The 16,348-nt window shown below is 37.3% G+C and overlaps 1 protein-coding gene across 2 annotated transcripts in view; it reads right to left on the bottom strand.

The window, feature by feature from the left end:
• The window catches only part of LOC150087312 (DNA polymerase epsilon subunit 3-like), a 53,095-nt gene that overhangs the window by 28,687 nt on the left and 8,060 nt on the right, over nucleotides 1-16,348 (bottom strand). For both annotated transcript variants that reach the window (XM_090371981.1, XM_090371982.1), the window contains exon 2: nucleotides 14,346-14,458. In XM_090371981.1, the coding sequence (XP_090228107.1) occupies nucleotides 14,346-14,411 (66 nt within the window). In that variant the 5' untranslated portion in view covers nucleotides 14,412-14,458. The remainder of the gene's footprint in view (nucleotides 1-14,345; nucleotides 14,459-16,348) is intronic.

Raw genomic sequence — 16,348 nt, 5'->3', positions numbered from 1 at the left:
AAGAGAGAGAGAGAGAGAGAGAAGGAAATCACCAAGAAAGAGAAGAATGATGATATCCAGCTCAGGATCCTGGGTGTGCCAAGCCTACTCACCAGACTTGAGCCCCTATAATTTGCTTTATCAAATGTGTATGTGATCACTTAGATACCAGATTTCCTGATGATGAATTAAACGATTGGAAAGTATTTGATATTAATGCTATCACAAATGAAAGCAATAATTTTGACCTTTGGGAAATAATGTGATACGCTTTGCAAAAAATATTCACGATTTATTACAAATGATGAAAGTGATGTTATTTCTAAAACAAGTAATAAAAAAAAAAAAAATTTTTAAAGTCAATTCCTACTTAGGTCAACAAAGAAAAATTTTATTTTAGTTACTTTTTATTAAATAATCACAATTAATATAAATATGTATGTACATATGACAGAATCACAATATTAAGTGGCAAAATAGAAAGCAAATTTCCTTGCAATTTTCCATTTTCCTTTCTATATATGGTGTTGGACTATTATTTTTATTCACATGTTTCATTTTCCATTTTGTTCCCTCCTTGACTCAGATTAGAACCCAGAATGAAAAAAAGAATCTGAAAAAGAAATTTTTTTCCAGCGATCTACACGCTTCGCCACTGACGGTATTTATTCCTAAATTTATATCCTGCTAAATATCTTATATAAGAGAAATTTTTTCCTCCCATATAAAACTAAAATTAATTAATTAAATTTAATTAATGAATTAATATTTGAAAAAACTGTATTAACATCAAGTGTCATCCGCTACAAGTTTAAAAAAATGTATTTGAACTTGAGTGGATGAATAACAAAAATTTATCAAAAAATTATTGATTTTCGCAAGAATTGAACTCACATTCTTCACCTTCACGTGAAAAATACTGAAATCCTTGCATTTTACCGATTGAGCTACTGCCTGTTGATTTCAATTTTATTCCTAAATTTATATCCTGCTAAATATCTAATATAAGACAAATTTTTTTCTCCCATATAAAACTAAAATTAATTAATTAAATTTAATTAATGAATTAATATTTGAAAAAACTGTATTAACATCAAGTGTCATCCACTACAAGTTTAAAAAAATTTATTTGAACTTGAGTGGATGAATAAAAAGTATTTTATTAACGATTGAAAATTTGAACAAGATATATAAATATATATAGGGAGAGTGTGAACTAATAGTAGGAATTGAATAACAGAAGAAAAATTTATAATTGCCAAAAATACTAAAACTGGAACATTTAAAACTTTCAGTGACACTTTAAATTTCTTACTTACAAATTTAGAGTTTTGTAACATATCCATTTTCTATGATATTTGGGAACATTTCAAACATAAAGTGCAGACTGCGAGCAAGGATTTAGCACAACAATAGTAGTAGTGGCATGTGATGCAAGAAAGCAAGTGTATGAGCATATGCAGCATCAGCAAAAAAAAAAAAAAAAAAATTTACACCATTCCCTCCAAATGCCTGTCCAGTTCCTCCTTAAATTTATTTAACCTGTCAACTTCCACAACGACAGATGGAAGTTTGTTCCAGCAATTAATCACCCGCTGGCAAAAGGCAAATTTCCGCACATCTATTCTACATCTGTCTTTTCTTAATTTGAATTTATGCCCCCTTAGGTTCGTAATCTGAACAAGTGGAAGGATCCCATCAGAATTCAGCATGCTCAACCCATTCAAGGCCTTATACACCTCAATCAGATCACCGCGCAGGTGCCTAGTCTCCAGCCACTGCAATTTGCAGAACTTAAGCCTATCTTGGTAAGAGGATCCCTTCATTCCCCTCACCAATCTTGTTGCCCTTCTCTGTACAAGCTCAAGTAAATCTACATCCTTCCTAAAATGAGGCCTCCAGACCTGTACGCAGTACTCAAGGTGTGGCCTGACCATTGCCTTATACAGAGGGACAATCACCTCCTTCTCCCTGCTAGCAAAATTCCTATATATCATTGACAAAACCCCATGACCTGCCCTTGCAGCCTGTCTGCATTGCTCAGAAAACTTCATATCTGACTGCACAATTACTCCCAGTCTTTTTCATTTTCTACCACCTTAAGTGTAGTAACACACAGTTGGTATGTTTCTTTGGGGTTACTTCTACCCATATGCAGTACTTTGCATTTTTCAAGGTTAAACTTCAGTTGCCACTTCTTAGCCCATCTGCCCAAATTATCTAGATCCTGTTGCAGTAGCACACTGTCATTAACAACCGTGCCAACCTATGTATCATCTGCAAACTTCGACATTAAGCCTGATATACCTTCATCAATATCACTGATAAATATACAAAACAACAGTGGACCTAACACCGAACCCTGTGGGACTCCATTAATAACATTAGTCCATGAAGAGCAGCACCCATTGATTACCACCCTCTGTCTTCTCCCACTCAAACACGCTTTTATCCATTGTAGCAACTTACCCTTAATACCATTCTGCTCCAATTTGTAAAATAGTCTTCCATGTGCAACAGTGTCAAAAGCTTTCCTGAAATCCAAATATATGATATCAAAATTATTTTTTGCATTCAGTTCCTTTGTAACCACATCATAATATCCTATCAAATTTGTCAGACAAGACTTTCCCTTAACAAACCCATGCTGTGTCTGAATTATTGCTGCAGTCTTGTCTAGATGATCCTGCAATGCATCTTTAACCAGTGACTCCATTATTTTACCCGGAACAGACGTTAAACTAACTGGTCTGTAATTACTTGTGTCACCCTTCGTTCCCCCTTTGTGAATTGGGGATACATTTGCACATCTCCAGTCCGTGGGAACCTCCCCTGAGTCCAAGGATGCTCTCATAATTATGGCTAAGGGTGTTCTTAGTTGCTTTGCCACCTCCTTTATTATTACTGGATAGATCCCATCCACCCCAGGTGCTTTTCTTATGTTTAACTTCAACAATTTCTCCTCCACTTTGCTTTCAGTTATTACAAAATCATTAAGTATCCTTGCTACAATTTGATAACCTTCTGCCATTTTCAAACCTTAATAATTCCTCATGTGTGAATGTAGAGGCAAAATACTCATTCAGTTTGTTTGCTATCTGAGCAGGATCATCAACAGTCGAACCATCGATGTCAAGTGGACCAATCAGATTCATCCCCTTTCTTTTAGAGTTTATTTAAGTAAAGAAATCCTTGCTGTTTTTCTTAGCATCTTTTGCCAAGGATTTCTCGTAATCTTCCTTTGCCTGCCTAACCTCCTTTGTGACCTGATTACAGACTAGCTTATATCTGCCATAAGCTTCTGAGTCGATTTATAATTTTATGCATCCGATGCATTTTTCTTCTCTGTTACGAGTCTCATTAGTTCATTAGATAACCATTTAGGCCTAAACCTTGAACAATATTTCTTAATAGGTATGAAACTTTTAGTAGCATTCACGATTAATTCCTTGAATGCTTCCCACTTAGAATTTACTGTTGGTAACATCGTCAGTTTATTCCACTGTACAGAATTTAAAAACTGTCGGAGACCACTGTGCTCACCTTTACGGAAGCAAAAACCCTTTCCTTTACCCCTGATGGTAATTAAATCTTTAAGTAAATTCCACATCAGTACATGTGATCACTGCCACCTAGTTCTGCCACCTGCAAATTCTTATTACACGAATGATCACTGCTGATAACCAGATCAAGAGTATTACTTTCTCTAGTTGCCTCTCGAACATGCTGCTGCAGAAAACAATCATCCAATAAATCCACAAAAGTCTGACTAGTGTGTGAGTGACCAACCCACAAGTTCCAGTAAATATCTGGGAAGTTAAAATCTCCCATTATAAGACATTCCGATTTACTAGCCCACTCTATTTCTCTGTACAATTGTTCATTGTACTCATTCGAGTCATTTGGCCTATGACACACTCCTACTCTTATTTTTGCTTTCGCAGTGCTTATGTCACACCAAACTGACTCAACAGTGCACTGTTCATCTATATCAACTGGATGTACTTCTTTTGATTTTATGTTTTTCTTAATTAACAGCATAACACTTCCTCCCTTTCTATCCTGTCTATCCTTTCTGTACACATTGTACTCCCCAAATTCCAGTTCAGGATTCCTTATATCTGTGTGACACCACGTCTCTGCTATCCCAACAATATCCACCTTTGATGTCTTGACCAGCACTTCAAATTCATCAAATTTATTTACTATACTTCTAGCATTGGTATACATGCAAGCATACATGCTCCTACTCCTATTCCTAGTTACCCTAACACATCCCATATACACACCTATTTCAGGATGACTGCCATTCGCCCCTGAAACCCCCAACACCCCACGGTCCAGGTCGCTACTTATTCTAATATAAGTTGTGCAAGAATTACCTTCACCTCTGCCTACGGCTACTGTTAAACTATTAGTCCTTGTATCCCCCAAGCTATCAGTTTTCCGACCCACCTAACTCTGCCTCGATATCTTCAGCAAATATTCTTGCACTCTTTCTATTTAAGTGTATTCCATCCCTATAGAAGCAGTCTCTCCTGTTAACAAGTACAGTCCAGGCTGAAAAAAATTCTACCCCTTGAGCCTTGCACATTCTTTTCAGGGCCAAAACTGATCGACAAGGCTCTCATCATATAATCCCTTCTATCGTGTCTGGGCAGAATTGCAGACACTTTCAAATTCAACCCTAATTCTCAGCTTTTGTTCAACAGTGACCTGTACTTGTTAAGTAATTCTGCCGGTCTCCTACTCCTAATATCATTAGTGCCAACGTGTACAACTATATCACCTTTTGTGCCCTTAAAAGATGATATCCACTCTACAACGTCATCAACCTTTGCCCCTGGCAGGCATACCCTGGTCGTGTTCCACCTATCCTTTTTACAAAGCATGTTTCCCGTTTCCCTGACAATAGAGTCACCAATCACTACTAGTTTCTGTGGGACCAGCGCATTCTGCTTTGGGGATTGCCACTGTGTTGCGTGATGACCAAGTGCAAGCTGTGGCGTTGATGTGGGCAGCTGAGAGCCTGATGGGCCCCTCAATTTAGATCTTTCGAGGGCATCCACCCTGTCCTTCAAATCTCATATAGGCCCATAGCTGAGTTGTCGCCTGATTTCCTTACACTCCTTACACTGCGCACACACAAAGACATCCCCCATGGCAATATCATGTTCCATTCCAGAGAGTTCGGCAAACATTTCACAAGTTGCACATTTTTTAGGCTCTGATCCGTTGGAGAATCACCCCCCTCAGTTCTCCCCCGAGTCACAGCACTCCTGCCACTTTGTGCCCGTTGCTTTGCTGCTCTAGTTTGGGGCATGATACTTTAAATTAATAAAATCAATAAATTAAATTAATTAAATGTCAATACTACGCTATCTAATAGAAACAGTGAAGCGTATTACTCTATAAATTATACGTTAGAGCTACTTAACTACCTCAATTAAAAATTTGAATTCCCTACCACTATATACAAAAAGAATGGATGCAAGATTCGAACGAAGTAACGGTTTTACATATATTAAGTATTACGTATATCTACAAAAACTGTTTATCTAAATTAAAATAAAAATAACCAGCGTAACTATAACTATAAGACTACGTATTAATTGCAGTATAAAATAACAATTATGTAAATAAAAAGGCAAACACTTTATCATTTTTTCGGAGCCTGCAACTCACAGCTGTAATTTTTAAAGAGAATCAGCGCCCTCTCCGGGGCCTCAATGAATTCAATTAAAACAAAAAATCGAAATAGAATACATGAAGATTGTATAAGTGACCTTATGAGAATAAAACTGCATTTAGCTAATGGTGCAACAATAAATGTAGATGATGTCTACAAAGTATGGACTTCTACAAAGAACAGAAGAAAAAAATTCCAAGAAAAATAAACTAACTGTAAAGTGTAAATTTCTTGTTAACATTTTTTTTATTATTATGTATGTCCCTACTTATAATTAAAACAATTTGTAAAAATATTGCACATATTTAATCTTGTCTGAAATTTTTTTACTCGGGTGCATTTCTGCACCACACAGCTATAAGAAAAATTAGAGGGAACACTGGTCATCAGAGTAAACTACTACAACAAGATCTAGGAAAATAGGGTATATGGGCTAAGAACTGAAGTTTAACATCGACAAATGCAAAGTGCTGTATATGGATAGCAGTAACCACAGAGTAACGTACCAACAGTGTGGTGCTACACTCAGTACAGTTGAGAATGAAAAAGACCTGGGGGTAATTGTGCAGTCAGACATGAAATTCTCTTGCTATAGTCTTACAACATGAGATTAATACCATTTGAAAAGAATTTTGTCTTTCTTTCTGAATAGTTTAGGTTGCTATTTGCCTGTTCATTGAAATATTGACACGTCTCATGACCTAAATAAAATATACTTCCAAAATCATGTTCTCACTCAGACTAGTTCTAGATGTCACATGACAGGCATCACTAATAATTTTGTTCATGCATTTATAAAATTAACAGCTTTGTGCACCAGGGAAGAGAAGTGTTTACACAACAAATAAACAGTCCCACCAGGAAGGCAGTTTATGTTACTGAAGTGATGACCAGAGTACAGTACAATGAAAGTGACTCTTCAAACCAGTGGTCCTCAACCTAAAGAGAATTTAACTTATTTCAGAAACATGCATATGCATCATTGTTTAAAGTCATAACTGATCTGGGTACAGTCTTAAGTGCTTTATATCAGAGATGATTTAGTCCATGTGGCTGCAACACTGTATTGTGTAAGTAAATTAGTAGGTGTTTAAAAAAAAAAAATTCACAATTAGCCAACTGCATAAAATTTAAACCATGTAAAAAACTAACCTATAAATGCTAATTGTAATGGATTTTATCCCAAGCTTTGAAATACAGTCAGGCATGTTATATTATATAATATAACATGATAGTTGTGTTCAAGAAACTCCTCGTACAATGTAAAATCATGCAATGTAAATAACAGGCCTTATGGGAAAAACAAGGTTAGGTGCTGACCACCCAAGATTGAACACATTTATAACCAAAACATTACCAAACACAACAGATAATCGTAATAAAACACTTACACAGTTGAAAAATACAAAATTAATAATTTAATCATTTGAATTTAGATTCCTACCTTAAAAATAAATGAAGACAGCTAGAGGGAAAGGGCATGAGAAAGGGCTGAAGCAGCGGAATTATGGGGAAAGTGGTGTCATCATTATCAGAACTGGGAGGTGGAGGAGATGCAGATGATGACTTTGGACGAAATGGGGTCACACCAGAACCACAGGGCTGTGGCTCATTTTCTGTCTCTTTCTTGGGTGTTTCATAAAAAAAAAAAGAACTAGTTTCTGTTGTTTTGCTATCTTCCTTCTTTCACAAAGCAGCTGCTTATATGGCTCCAAAGCAGATCGAATTCTATGAAGTGCTCTTCTGCTTCTTTCTGCATTGTAATTTGCCTGTGTAATTGTTATCTTCTAGCCATTGCATACTTTTCTCAAATGAATTCAAAACTTAATATAACTCTGAAGTAGAAAGCTGTTTTATGGTAGCTTGCAGGAATTCACCTTCATCTTCTTCCCCACCTTCCATCTGCCCTCCAGCAACAAGAAGAACTGTTGCAGTTCTTCAGTTGTAAGTTCTCCTTAATGGGACTGAAGCAACTCTTCTAAGTCTTCTTCCTCCAATTCCTCAATGCCAACCTGCTTTGTGAGAACAACACAATGTGCTTTTAATTTAGGAAGCTCCTTTACAGGATCAAAGTCTTTAAAATCATGAATAAAATCTGGTAAAAGAGGCTGGCTGCCAAATACCATGTAAGCATTCTTCGGTAACTTCGTTCCAAGCCTCCACACAATTATGTAAATTGCATTCCTTACATTGAATGCATTCTTTATGCCTCCATAATTGTTGGTGCATTTTTGCCCTCTGTTGCTGCTATCAACATCTTAAATGTGATCTTGTGTAATAGTGCTTAAAAGCAGCATTTACTCCTTGGTCAAGTGGCTGGATAAGAGATGCGTTAGGGGACAAAAACAGGATTTTGATGTTTCGTGACAGTTCAGTAAGAGGGTGACTTGGTGCATTGTCCAAAACAATTAAAATCTTAAAATCCAAATTTTTCTTTTTGAAGTATGTTTGAAACACATCCTCAAACACATCTAGTAGAAGATCAGTGACGATCTGCCTTGTAATCCACCCTCTTCTGCTGCTCCTAAAGTAAACACCCAGGGTAGACCTTACGATCCATTTTAATGCTCATGGATTGGCTGCATGATAAACAACAACAGGCTTCAGTTTCAAGTCACTACTTGCATTTGCTCCTGACATAACAGTCAATCTATCCTTAGCAGCCTTCAAGCCTGGAGCCGGTGCTTCCTCTCTTGAGATGTATGTTCGTGATGACAATTTTTTCCAATATAGTCCAGTTTCTTCAAAGTTGACAATTTGGTCCAGTGCATAGCCCTCTTCCTCAACTAGATTTTTCAGTATTGGAGGAAATGCCTTTGCTCCTTCTTCATCTGCACTCACAGCTCCACTTGATAATTTCTCATAATGGTAAGCATGATGTTTCTTGAAATTATAAAACCAACTACTACTGGCAGTAAGGAGAGGCACTTCTTGAGGGTTTCAGCTTTATTTCTGAGGTCTTCAAGTATTGCTAATGCTTTTGTTTTTTACTTAAGCAAACTTGTTCCTTATCTCTTCTTTGTTTGATCTTCTATCCAAACAGACAACACAAGTCCCATCTAAGTTACGTTCCAAGTAAATACATGGGCTATGTTAAGGTATTAAGAGTAAGAACAGGTGCACGTATACTTGCATGTACACCAATGCTAAAAGTATAGCAAATAAATTTGATGAATTTGAGTGCTAATCAAGACATCAAAGAGAGATATTGTTGGGATATCAGAGACATGGTGTCACACAGGTATAACCAGTGCAGAATTGGAATTTGGGGAGTATAATGTGTACAGAAAGGATAGACAAGGTAGGAAGGGAAGAGGGGTTATGATGTTAGTCAAGAAACAAAATCTAAGGAAGTGCATCCAGTTGACATGGGTGGATAATGCAATGTTAAGTCAGTTTGGTGTGACATAAACACTGGGAAAGGGAAAATGAGAGTAGGAGTGTGTTAAAGGCCTAATGACTCTGATGAGTACAACGAACAATTGTGAAGAGAAATAGAGTGGGCCAGTAATCAGAATGTTTTGTAATGGGGGATTTTAACCTTCCAGATATTGACTGGAACTTGTGGATTGGTCACTCGGACGATAGCAAGATTTTGTGGATTTATTTAAGGATAGTTTTCTACAGCAACATGTTTGAGGGGCAACCAGAGGGGGTAATACTACTGATCTGATTGTCAGCAGTGATTATTCATGCATTAAGAATTTGCAGATAAAGGAACCACTAGGTGACAGAGATCACAGTGTACTGATGTCGGATTTACTTAAAGATGTAACTGCTATCAAGGGTAAAGGGAAGGGTTTTTGTTTTCGTAGTGACTATAGTGGTCTCAAGCAGTTTTTAAATTCAATACAGTGGGATCAAGTGATGATGTTAAAAACAGTGAATTCTAAATGGGAAGCCTTCAAGGAATTAATATTAGAAGCTACTAGGCTTTTCATACCAACTAATCAATATTGTTCAAGATTTAGACCTAAATGGATGTCAGGTTAACTAAGGCTCGTGGCAGAGAAGAAAAATGCATGGGATGCATATAGATTATTAGGTAACACAGAAGCCTAAGGCAAATATAAGCTAGTCTGTAATCAAATCACAAAGGCTGATTATGAGAAATCCTTGACAAAGGACGCAAAGAAAAAGAACAAAGATTTCTTTACTTATGTAAATTCTAGATGGAAGGGATGAATTAGATTGGTCCACTTGATGGTCCACTTGATTGGTGGTTAGACTGTTGATGATCCTCATCAGATAGCTGACAAACAATGAGTATTTTGCATCTACATCCAAATGTGAGGAATTCTGTAAGGTTTACTAAACTCTTAACAGGGAGCTGCGATTTTGTAATGGAGAGTAAAGAGGAGGAGAAATTATTGAATTTAAACATAAAAAAGGCACCTGGGGTGGATGGAATCTATCCAGTTATATTGAAGGAGGCAGCGAGGGAATTAGCAAACCCTTAGTCATAATTATGAGCGCTGGAGATGTGAAAAAGGATCCCCAATTCACAAAGGGGGTGGTTCAAAGGGTGACACAAGTAATTATAGACCAGTTAGTGTAACTTCTGTTCTGGGGAAAATAATAGAGTCACTGGTTAAAGAAGTGATGCAAGGTTCACCTAGACAAGAGTTTAAAACCTTAACATGGGTTTGTTAAGGTGAACTCTTGTCTGACCAATCTGATTGGATACAACGATGTGGTCACAAAGGAACTGGATGCAAAAAATAATTTTGATATCATATACTTGGATTTCAGGAAAGCTTTTGATACCATTGCACACAAAGACTGCTGTGCAAATTGGAGCATTATGGCATTAAGGGCAAGTTGCTGCAATGGATAAATGGATAAGAGATGGCAGAGAGTGGTAATAAATGGACACTGCTATATGTGGACTAATCTTATTAGCATTATCAAAGGCACATGATGCAAGAAAGCAAGCTTATATGGCATCAGCCAAAGGGGGAAAAAAAAAATCCTTATTTCACCCCTTCACTCGCTCCAGATGTTTGTCAAGTTCTGCCTTGAATCGATTTAAGCTATCAACTTCTACGACAGATGGAAGTTTGTTCCAGCAATCAACCACTCGCTGGCTAAAGGCAGACTTCCGCACATCTATCCTACAACTGTCTTTCCTCAATTGGAATTTATGCCCTCTCAGTTTATTAATTCTGAGCAAGAGGACGAATCCCATCAACATTGAGCATGCTCAAACCATTCAAGGCTTTATACACCTCTTTAATCACCTCATAGGTGCCTACTCTACAGACACTGTAATTTGCAAAACTTAAGCCTTTCTTTGTAAGAGCAACCCTTTGTTCCATTCACTAATCTTGTTGCCCTTCTCTGTACTCATTCCAACAGCTCTACATGCTTCTTAAAATGAGGCCTCCAGACCTGTATAGAGTACTCAAGGTGTGGCTTGACCATTGCCTTATACAAGGGGATAATCACTTCCTTATACCTGCTAGAAAAAATCCTGTATATCATTGACAAGACACCATGAACTACTCTTGCAGCCCCTCTGCACTGCTCAGAGAACTTCATATCTGCTCCTGCACAATTACTCCTAGGTCCTTTTCATTCTCTACCAATGTCAGTGAAGTACCACAGAGTTGATACAGTACTCGGGGGTTACTTCTTCCCATATGTAGTACTTTACATTTGTCAATGTTAGACTTCATATTGGTGGAGTCCTCCAGGGTTCGGTGCTTGGCCTATTGTTGTTTTGTGTATTTATCAATGATATCGATGAAAGTATATCAGGCTTAATGTCCACGTTTGCAGATGATACAAAGGTTGGCAGAGTTGTTAATGACAGTAAAGACAGTATGCTACTGCAACAGGATCTAGAAAAGTTAGGCAGGTGGGCTGAGAAGTGGCAACTGAAGTTTAACATTGACAAATTCAAAATACTGTTATGGGGAGCAGTAACGCAAGAGAAGTGTACCAACTGTGTGGTACTACACTCAGGGTGATGGAGAATGAAAAAGAGCTGGGGGTAATTGTGCTGTCAGATATGAAGTTCTCTGAGTAGTGCAGCTGAGCTGCTAGAGCAAGTCATGGAGTTTTATCAATGACATATAGGAATTTTGCCAGCAGAGACAAGGAGGTGATTATCCCTTTGTATAAGGCAATGGTGAGGCCACACCTAGAGTACTGTATACAGGTCTGGAGGCCTCATTTTAGAAAGATGTAGAGTTGCTAGAATGAATACAGAGAAAGGCAACAAGATTGGTGAGAGGACAAGAGAAGCTTAAGTTCTGCAAGTTGCAGCATCTGGAGACTAGACACCTGCAAGGTGATCTGATTGAGGTGTATAAGGCCTTGAATGGTTTGAGCAGGATCATTGCTGATGGGATACATCCACTTGCTCAGATTAAGAACCTGAAGGGGCATAGATTCAAATTGAGGAAAGAAAGTAAATAATAGATGTGCAGAAATTTGTCTTTAGCCAGTAAGTGGTTGATTGCTAGAACAGATTTTCATCTTTTGTTGTTGTTGTTGTTGTTGTTGTTGTTGTGGAAGTTGATAGCTTAAATAAATTTAAGGCTGAACTAGAGAAACATTTGGAGTGACCGGATGGGTGAAATGGGAAGTTTTTTGTTGGCCGATGCTGTATAAGCTTGCTTTCTTACATCATATGCCTCAACTAATGCTAATGCCCTAAAAAATCCTAATCTCTTGGTCTAATGGATTTTGTTACACTTTGAGTTGTTCCTGCTATGAAAGTTGCTTTTAATTTTTCTGCATTCCTTCTAATTGTTCTCGGCGTTGCCTCATTTAGGCCTGTAGCATGCACAATATCACATGTTCTTTCATTCTGCTCAAAGTGTTTCACAATTTCGTATTTCTCCTCTACCGATATTGCTTTTCTTTCTCCCTCTCTGAATCTGTAGTACAGTCACTTCTGCTGTAATATGGTACATATGTTCATAAAAATCTCCACGTTATGGTTTCGCACATTAAAAATAACAAGGCTTATGAGAAAAATGGAGATAGGGGCAGAGCACTCAAAAAAAAAAAAATGTTCAGTATGGTAAGTAAAACACTAAAAAAAAGTTAGAAATCCAATACAATTGCTAACAAAGGTTTAAGCATATTAAATTTCTAATAAATAAATAAATAAATAAATATTACAGTAAAAATAGCACCATAGTAAATCTTTTTTTTTTTTTTTTTGGATTGCAAAATTTAAAACAATAAAAAAGAAAAGCAATCAATGACAAACATGACACGCAAAAATTGCACAAGTGAGATATGCAGAAACAATTTCGCACATTAAAAATAGGAAGCTTTAAAAACAGGAATGAAGAGAAGATTCTGAAAACTTTTTTTTTTTTTTTTTTTTTTTTTCATATATGATTGAAGATTTCAGTGAAGGGGACACACATTTCAACCATAATAACGTAAAAACCCACACAATTCCAGCTATTGATATTATCGCAAATGTAATAAGATCGAGTTTACTACCTGTTTATAATTAGATTGCACTAACTGCAAATTGTTTTTATTGTTTTAAAATAATGACCTCCAGAAATGTATCCTCTGCTCACACTATCACGCTTCACAAAATTTCTGTTCAAACTGAAAAATGTGAGCTCCTGAAAACATGAGTCGGCTTACAATATCTTGTGAATACAGGGTATGACAACAGTGTGTCTTCAACCAATTTAACTACAGTAAATGGGAAATATAGCTCTCATACATTTCACATTTTTTAAGCTTCGTAAACTTGTATGTATTGCTGCGCAGGTCGCTATGTTCAGCTTGGCGCCGAGTTTTGCATTCACCTGAAGTTACTTGATGACAAAATCGCGTTATACCTGCATTGTTCCCTAATATATCAGTCATGTTGGAGCAAATTCGCATTGCCAAAATGCACATTATAACAGAACTGACTGTACCTTCACCAGGATGCTTCCTTTTCACACTTTTTTCAAGTATTTTACTCATTTTAGGGAATAGAACAAAAGTATAAAAAGAACAAAAATGAGGAGGCAAGCTAGATACATAAACAGCACAGTGCCCATGTAGCAACTAAATAAACAATGCAGTAAAGGAGGAAACACACTATCACCACATGAGCTCAGATTTTACTAAAGCACATTTCTGGAGGTTACTAACATAAAACAATAAAAACAATTTGCAGTTCCCAGTGTACTGGGGTTTCCTGCTAGTGGAATCTGCCATAAACGGGTAGTAAACTCAATCTAATTGCATAATGTGATAATACTGATAGCTGGAATTCTGTGGGTTTTTACGTTATTATGGTGAAATGTGTTTCCCCTTCATGAAATCTTCAATCCTATAAAAAACAAATAAATTTTCAGAATCTTCTCTTCATTCCTATTGTATTGCATTCAGTTGGAGTGATTCTGGCACTTTCGACTGCCATTTCTTGCAAACACAGGCGAATGATGGATAAGCGAATTAATTTAGTGTAAACTCGTGCTATACAAGAACAGACTGTACTATTAATTGCTTTGGGGACTGCTCCACCTCAAAAAATGGAAGCTAGCTATTATAAACTATCATAAAACTTCAAAGAGATCATAATGTTATCATCGATTAAATATACCTTCTGCTATTTTCAAGAACATATAAAAAATTATTTCTAATTTTTGTCAATGAAAAGCAGAAATGCTATTTTTGTACATGCTTAATGAAAAAAGCAACTTACAGCCTCTTTTAAAATCCTTTCAATCGACGTGTTTGGAAAGTTAAAATCCTCAGGTCGTTTTGCCATGCCTTTAATTTTCCAGAAGTTTCATTTAAAAGAAAATTCTGAAGCACCTATAATAAAATAAAACAGATCGTTTAATATCATTTCTCATATATAGGGTGATTCACTACCAGTGCGACAACCTTGCAGGAGGTGTAGGGGACACAAAGACGAATCGGAATCACATAGCATTGCAGGGTCCGAAATGCCTTCGTCATGCGGTAGAGGACGTTGAACGGGAGGTCGCGTGAACAGCGATCCCGCTGGAAGTCAGCATTTGCAAACTGGTTCCCGAGGCAGTAGGATGGATGAGTATTCAAACGTTGAACTGGCCGACATGCACCATACGTATGGAGCTGAAGACTGTAATGGGTGTGCCGCTCTGCGCTTGTACCAGGAACGTTTCCAGCACAGGCGTGCTCCGCATCATACGATTTTCGCACGTGTGCACAGAAGGTTACGTGAGACTGGTTTTTTCATGAGAGGTACCATGAATCGAGAGCGAACGACGAGAACGCCAGACAATGAGGAGAATGTCCTACGTCTTGCAGAAGGCAATCCGAGTACGAGTACTCAAGCGATAGGCCAACGATTGGGTATTTCCCAATCCACCGTATGGAGGATACTGTCAACAAACCAAATGAGTTCATACCATCTGCAACACGTCCAATCATTGGAGCCTGCGGATTATCCACTCCGGAGGACTTTTGCTACTTGGTTTCTTCAACAGAAACGGTTTGCAAATGCTGACTTCCAGCGGGATCGCTGTTCATGCGATCTCCCGTTCAACGTCCTCTACCACATGACGAAGGCATTTCGGATCCTGCAATGCTAGGTGATTCCGATTCGTCTTTGTGCCCCCTACACCTCCTGCAAGTTTGTCACACTGGTAGTGAATCACCCTGTATATGCCAATTCTGTATCAACTTGAAAAAGAAAATTTATTATAATGCAGAAATTCTTCAACAGGAATAATATCTTCTCTGCATTATCTAAGCTAATTTTCTAATAAAAACAGCAACAGTTCATTTTTAATGAAAATATATGCATTGGTGTCTCCATAGCTAGGTGTCAGGAGCAGCAGTGCGTAGCACACACTTCTTGATTAGACTGGGGTTCAAGCCCGTGACCACCAAATACGAAGGATGCTGAAAGGTCAGGGAATGATCACCGCATATCCCCGGAGCAATATGGCCTTAGTTGCTAATGCTTCTAAAAACCAAATAACAACAACAACATCATTATTAAAAATTCTTGATATATTTTTTTATTTTTTCAAATTTCTTTTAAGGTGAAATTTATGAGCTTTTCACATTTAAGGTGAAAAGCTCATAAATTTAGATGTTTTTCAGTAAAATTCTCATTTTACTGAAAATAAGAATTTCGTAATCGATGTCACTGGTTTTATAAAACAAAGAAAGAGTTTTTAAAGAAGTTTGCACCTCTGCACTTAACACTATATTAAATGGACACTCACCACAGTCTTGTTCCTCGGTCTCATCTTCGAAAGCCTGTCTGTCTCCAACAGCTTCAATAAATTTCATCTATTGGCATTTCGGCAGTCACAAGACTGTTGTCTCGTAATCATCCACACATGTCAACCCAGTATTGTTGCTTCCTTATTTAAGAACAACACACATACAAATGATGATGGAATGACTGCATCTTATAAAATTGCAGAAATCATCGCAAAAACTGGTAGTGATCATACAGTTGCTGAGAATGTTATACGACCCACATTAGACACTGTAATTTGAAAAGTAATGCATCTAAACCCTTCCAGTATTTTAAAAGCATTGCCATTGAGCTATGATTCAAATCGATGAGATGTCAGTTAACATTGAAGCAGAACCAGCACCAGGTTTATCAGCACCCTGTGCAAGATTTTTTGGTGTGCCCTCTCCAACTTCGGAGCCTATCGTTCAAATTTTGAGTTATCATGCATTCAAATAAAATTATTC

Source organism: Mastigoproctus giganteus, chromosome 4 (genome assembly GCF_048544385.1).
Source record: "Mastigoproctus giganteus isolate SK-2022 chromosome 4, ASM4854438v1, whole genome shotgun sequence".
In the NCBI taxonomy this organism is placed as follows: Eukaryota; Metazoa; Arthropoda; class Arachnida; order Uropygi; family Thelyphonidae; genus Mastigoproctus; species Mastigoproctus giganteus.
The sequence above is the reverse complement of the archived record's forward strand: the minus strand, read 5'-3'. Positions and strand labels throughout refer to the sequence as shown.